The sequence below is a fragment of the Acanthisitta chloris genome, unplaced genomic scaffold (genome assembly GCF_000695815.1).
Source record: "Acanthisitta chloris isolate BGI_N310 unplaced genomic scaffold, ASM69581v1 scaffold16391, whole genome shotgun sequence".
Lineage (NCBI taxonomy): Eukaryota > Metazoa > Chordata > Aves > Passeriformes > Acanthisittidae > Acanthisitta > Acanthisitta chloris.
In genome coordinates this window covers 71721-78633 of record NW_008656709.1, presented here as the reverse complement: position 1 = coordinate 78633, position 6913 = coordinate 71721, and the positions used below count along the sequence as shown (strand labels likewise).

At 37.1% G+C, this 6913-nt stretch overlaps 1 protein-coding gene across 1 annotated transcript in view; it reads right to left on the bottom strand.

Annotated features, from left to right (window-relative positions):
- Positions 1 to 211: 211 nt before the first annotated feature.
- Positions 212 to 6913, bottom strand: part of DNER (delta/notch-like EGF repeat containing) — a 74270-nt gene continuing 67568 nt past the window's right edge. The window contains exon 13 of the mRNA XM_009084441.1: positions 212 to 1303. Within this exon, the coding sequence (XP_009082689.1) occupies positions 1192 to 1303 (112 nt within the window). The 3' untranslated portion in view covers positions 212 to 1191. The remainder of the gene's footprint in view (positions 1304 to 6913) is intronic.

Sequence of the window (6913 nt, the reverse complement as noted above, 5' to 3'; positions counted from 1 at the left end):
GCGTGTGGCCTGGACTGCAGGACGGTGCCGTTACGCCCGAGCTGCATTTGTCTCACTTTTGAAACATTACCTTGATAATAAAGCCCATTTTCCCCTTTTCAAATGAACAGATAGAATATCTTCTTTTGGCATTATGTATAGGACATTATACGCTCACGTGCTTTCAAATTTATAGACAATACTGTACTTTGAAATGAAGAAAAACAGACAGTGCAATCTTCACTGGTTAACATTTATTCAGTATTTTCTGAAATAAGCAAGAATTTTAGGAAGCCCATAGCGATCAAATACAGCCACAAAAACCCCATACTGATCCTAAATAAGAAGCACTATGAGAAATACACAATATTTCATGAAACAATACTGTACATCCACAGCCTTTGGGAAACCAACAACTCAAACCATATGCTTAGTTTACTCACAATATAAAAAACTTTAACCTTTAAAGAAAAATATAGATTCAGTCCAATTGTAGGATCCAATCCCATGTCCACTGAAGTCAATGGAAGACCTCTCATTGATTTCAGTGTTTAAAGGATCATGCCCTTACTTTGCCTCAAGAGGCACTTTGATTATGATACAAGGCCTAGTCTGAATAGCTATTACAAAAATGTCAAACATCAACTCAAGAGTATGTTTCAGCAACTTTCAGGAAATAATGGAGAAATAGGTTATCTATCCATGCATGGAATAAGGCAAAAGCTAATTCATTCAGATTAGGAATAATAATTTTTACTAGTTTCTTTTTCACAACACAAACATTTTAGACTTTTTTAATTAATGGATATATTATATATCATATTATGCTTCACATTTTTCCTACCTCTACTGAGAAAGCTGGCACTGACATGTCATAAAGAACTCCTCATTAATTATTGTTTTCTGTTCTGTAACACCACAAGAAACTCATCTGGGTTTAGTAATAGTGTCTACCAAGAAAAAAGCACACACTATCATAAGCTTATAGTTTATAGAGCTCAAGGTACATTAAAATGTAAATCATGAAGTTCACAAATTCTGTTTTAAAATATTTTTCCAAACTAAAAGCTGCAGAAAATTGGTTCTTAAATATTCTACAGAAAATTCTGAAGCATCTAATGGTTTAAATTACTTATGCTTTCTTCTTAAAAATATTTAAATTAGGTTAGTAGCCCATCCTTTTGAAAAATAATTCAAAAAAGATACACTAGGTTACAAATCTTTTGTCTTAATCAGTGTAACCAAAGGTTTGTCATCTGGGCTGTAATCTTCATAAGCAATGGGGGTTGCATCATACATTGCAGGTCGGGATTTCTTGCCAAACCTGGAAACAAAAGAAAACTTTTGGTGACAAACAGAAATAGGAATGAGTTCATGGCAACAACATTATGGTGTGCGATCCGAAACAAAGAGCCTAAATAAACTCTGAATTGTATTCCAACATGCCAGAAGTATAGAAGTTAAAATATCTGAACTGCAACTTTTGAAATAAATGCATCAAATAAAAAAAATTAAAATATTCTTGGAAATAAGAAACAGATTTCATATCAAAGGCTACAGGAACTCCACTGTAGAATTCAGCAGTACTGGAATATGGGAAGGCTATGGAAGGTGAGAGCAAAACTGATAGTTTTAGTGAGGGCAGAATTTTATTCTAGATCCTGGTCTAACAATCAATATTAAGGTCAGATCATAAAGATTTACAGAAGGTAAATAATAGACAGCAATGCAACGTGCATTTGGAAAGGCAATAGTTGTGTACTGAATTGAATGATAAGCCAAAGCATTTGAAAATTTTCAATTTCAAATTGATTAGGCAAAGCATTTGAAAAATGAGGTCTTTGCTCACCTGACATCCACCTGAGAAGCATATTTAAACTGACAACATGCTGCACAATAATTGCAGCACTGGCAAAATGAATGGCAGCTAGGCTATTGCAATGCCACATAAAAATGCTGATCCACCAAAGGTTCACAGGCCACAGAATCACATGAGCTGTGTGTGCCTGTGCTGAGAACCCTGAGGCTGTGTCACTGCAGACCCAGTGCTGGCACGTCCAGGACTCCTTCAGTGACTGCTCCGCACGGAGAATCTATCACCCCTCTGATCATTGAGCAAGGTACAAAAATAGTGCTAACAATGCAACTCCACAGTGGAAAAAATACTGAAGTGTTCTGGCTACAACTATAGGAGCTTTAAATATCAAAAAGAATCACAAGAAAATTAACCAAAAAGAGTGAAGTATTTTTTCCTTATGGATCTGATGCAGAGACAGCAATAACACAGAAAGACTTACTTATGTAGTTATCCATACTAAGGATTTTTATCCCCTTATGTACTATATTAAGTCTATACCAATTTAAGTTGTGCATACTTGAAGCTGAGACTCAGAAAAATCAGATTTTGAGGATAATATTTAGCCCAAACCAAAATTAACTTGATTTTCTTCTAAGATTTTTATGCAACTTCCTAACTTCCAAATTAACTGGTGGCTGTTTTCAGTGATCTAGAATTGCTGACAAAACTGAAATGGCTGAAAACATTATGATACATATGATGAAAATTTCATTTTTCAAAGTACTTCATCTGTCAACAAGGCCACACTAGATACATTTCCATGTGTGAATGTCTGTTGTCTTTTCTAGTTTAATAAATACAGACAGGTCATGTTTGCTCATCAGCATCATGATGGATAAACCCAATTTTCTGCAAATGAGAGAAAATTTCAATAACTGAATGAAGGAATCAAGTTTTGGCAGCACTGAATTCTGATCCACCCTTTTTCACCATCACAATCAGGGTTTAAAGGAAATAGAGCTTTGCAGAGAGACAAATTATGATGAACATCCTCCAGAGACTTACGTAAAATTTTGCCCTTTCTGACAGGTAGAGAACACAGGGTTAATCGCACATGGCAAAGTAGTACAGAATCTATTTTCTTGCACAAGTTGTGGTTGAGATGTGTTCCTAATTACAAAACACTGAGAAAAGACCAGTGCACACGTGCAAGTTGTTTGTGGCCTGGTTGAGCCATCGAGCTGGTCAACCACATTGCTTTGATCAGGCAGTTCAGCAGCCAGTCCCCACTGGTAACAGTAAACAGAGTTAACAGAAACCTCAGAGGTTTATGTTAAAACCAGTATTGTTAAATGGGAAGTCTTCCTTCAGTGGGTGTGTACCTGGTAGGACTGCACAAGGATGCTATGCTGTCATTTAATTGATGACATGAAAGAAAACATAAACCAATTACCAATCCACCCTGTACAATGCAATGATTCAAGGGGTAATAAATAGGGAAAAGATGCAGGTCCTGCTACAGAGTGTGCTCCATCAATTGTGCCTGCTTACAACAAAAGCACATACAAACTAGTGAATAAAGATTTCTTCCGGGGCAACCAAATACAAGATTATTCACCTAACAGAGAGTATAGGCAATGTGGGAAAATCTCAATCCAGGGAAGCTCTGAGTCTGGAAAAAGACTGGAGAGACATGATGAATAATCATTTTAATGTTAGCTTTAATGCCATACTGTGCCTGGATCTGTAAACAGAGTGTAGCAGTAGCTCTAGGGAAGTTCCGTGGCCTCTACATTGAGCTTGGACATGTCCATTCATGGGTGATGACAGTGTTCCAATGTGTACATCAGAGATACTTACCAGTGTCATAGATGATAACATGGGATAAAATGTTTCTAAAATCATGGGAGTTAAAGTAGGCCTTAGTGGTAAGGTAGCTAGAATAGGCTTTAATAACAAGAGTGATCATTATCTTAGCAGGTCGATGTGTACCTGTGCACATACACCAGGGTACCTACCTGTACATACCCCCTAAATAACAGATAATTATACAACCATCATGGAAAAGGGGGTTCCAACTCACACTCGGGTGAAATACAACAATGATGGAAGGGGGACTGAAACTCATGCTTGGGTGAAGCATAACAAGGATGAAAGAGAACTCGAATCATGCTTGGATGAAATCAATAGAACAATGGCAAAGTAATGATTAACATATGATTATGCTATGATTATGTAAGAGAAGAGTATAAAATGTATCCATCTCAGATCCATGTCGGAGTCAGATTTGGGTCTGTACCCTGACTCCCAGAGCTCTTCAATAAAAGCACCCATAGAATCATTTCGTGATTATGTGTTTTCTACACTAACATAGAGATCATCCCAAAGTAAAGTAAACAAAACGAGAATTAGAAAATATCTTTTGCAATGAAACGTTGAGTAAAAGACCCCCTGTGTAACTTAACAGAGACTGAGGTTTCTGTGCCAATTCTGAGGAATTTCTCTTGGCACAGGCAGCTCCGTGTGTGTATGTGTGTGTCAGACTGCAAATCTGCTTCACAAACAGAATGGCCTTGCCCCTCCACTTCCTCAGCAGGACATTTCAAGAGATGGTTAACCACAGAGGGTCATTAACCTCAACAACCCCATTCAAGCAAAAGACTTCTGAGAACATCGCACAGCTGAATCCCAAGGAAATGTTATCTTCCATCTTCCATGGGACAGGCTGGAGTTCAGAGTTACCCCAGAAACAGAAGAAAGAAACCAAGTGTTGCTACTCTGTCCAAAACCAGCAACTGTTAAAAGGAGTCCACAAATAAAGTTTAAACCAGAGAAGCAAAAGAGAGACCAGAATCAAAAAAAATAAAAAAAAAAAAAGCATACCCAGAGGAGGAAGGGATTCTTTTTGCCTCCACAAGAGGAGAATGAGATTTATTTCCTCTGCATTATTCAGAGAAATGGTCAGGTGTACAAGGGTTATTATGCCTTGCTCAGAATAATTGAGCTATAAACCTAGAGTTTCCACAAAGTTGACTCTGGGCAGAGGATGTCTATAAGCAATTGGCAGGTGATGGGGAGACCAGAGTACTTGTGATCATGCTTTCACAAGGAGGAGGCTGACTGGAACCTATACCAGAAATGGCAAGAAATGAGTATGAGTAGTAGAAATTTATTAGTAATGATCCTTGAACACGCTGTTTTTTTCTTACAGCAAGTACCTTGATTAGTAAAGATCAAATTATTAAAAAATGATCAAGGAAAAAAACTGCTTAGAAATATGAACAAGTAATTTTAAAACAATTTACTGAATATGCAGAAGGAGTCCACACTCCCTGGACACCTACCAACTTTTGCAGAAGCCTCACATGTAAAGAAAATTATCTACTCACTTCTCCTTAGGCCTCCATCTTCCAAAATTACTAACAATTTTGGGTATCTAACTGTGAAAAGGAGTTATTTTCAGAAAGTTGTGAATTTTCTATTATTTGAAAGTAGATCTCTTAGATACAGCAATTGTGAAAATTCAGACCTTGGTATTTATGCACGTAGATTTAAGAGTTTATGCAAAAATAACTATGAAAGTTGTGCTCCTTTTTCTTGATTGAAATGACCAAAGCAGTGATTTATAACTTCCTGAAACCAAAATAAACACAACAATCTTCACAGTAAACCTCCATGAATTACCTGACTTGGCAGCTCTATCTTGGATTTTTATAAGGCATCATATTCTCAGAGGCACAGGGAATTATTGCAAATCAAAGCATTTATTTTTATTTGCATTAAGCAGAAACACCTTTTCCAAGATAGGAAAAGCCTTTGTTGATGACAATAATGTAATTTCTAATATAGATTTGAAAAATCATCATGAATCTATCCCAGTCTAAGAACTTTGAAAGTTATTTAACCTTGATGAAGACTTGCTGGATTTTTTAAAACTTCTACCTTCAGGAATAAGCAGAGTTTCATTCAGAGTAATCTAGGCAGTAGTGATAAAGAATTAACCAAATTCCAAGATTTGAAAAGTTTTGTACAGGATATTTTTTATAATTTTCATTAGCTGCCAGTGAAACTGTAAAAGGCAGGGCAAATTCAGATGGAAGAGATCCCACCTCACTGGTATGCTTTTCCTTGGTACTCTTAGAAGGCTGACAAATTTGCTTTAAGAAAGAAGCAAGAAAAGCCAGGTGTGTGACACTGTTCCTCAGGAGACCAATTCCAGCCCTTGGGAATTGCAAAGTACAACTTCAAGCAGGAGTGACTGCCCAGGACTGACACATTGTGCTGGTTTGAGCAGGGGAAGGTATTTAATTTGAAGGATTAACAGTACATTTTGCACCTTGCTTTCCACCCCTGTACATGTGAGTACATAAGTGTAGACATTCAGAAGGCCAAATAATAAAAAAAAAACTATAAAGCTTTTTATGGGTCATAAAGCAACTCTATCTTATCCCAATACACTGCTAAAGGAAAAAGGAATTCTCAGGGTGCATATGGTGTGGAGATGCTGAGATCCCACTGGAAAAGATGCAAGGATAAGTGGCATGGGGACTTCAAGGAAAATGTAAAAGAACACTGATTTTACTGCCGTGTTAAATCAACTATGCACATCTTTCTTTTTTAAATATTTACTGATTAATAGAGTTTTACAATGAACAAATGTTTTATTGCAAACCTAGTTGTAGCAGTTTAAAGAGCTGCTGCCCAAAGCTGCGACCTGATTAACTGAGTCTGTGGAAATGCCTCCTCAGTTTGAGAGAACTTCAGCCACTTTCAACCTCTTTCACCTGCACTGCAAACACCAATTAATGTGCACACAGTCCTCCACAGCAATGACAGGAACGTGTCCACCTCCACTCCTTTAACAGCATTTCAATGGTAACACACATGAACTCTCTATTGGAATTTGAAGTGATCTTGACAAATTGAAGAAATGGGAGAAAGAAAGAAGAAAAAAGAAAGTTCTACCCTGTTAAGAGATACTTCAAACACAGAAGAAACAATACTGCCTAGGAGGCAAATTGGCACAGAGGAACTTGTAGTGAGGAAAAGGTCTAACAGGACACAAAAGTTTGTCACCTGTCACTGGTGTAATGTGAAATAAAGAAGAAAAAAAACAAAACGAACAAAAACAACAAG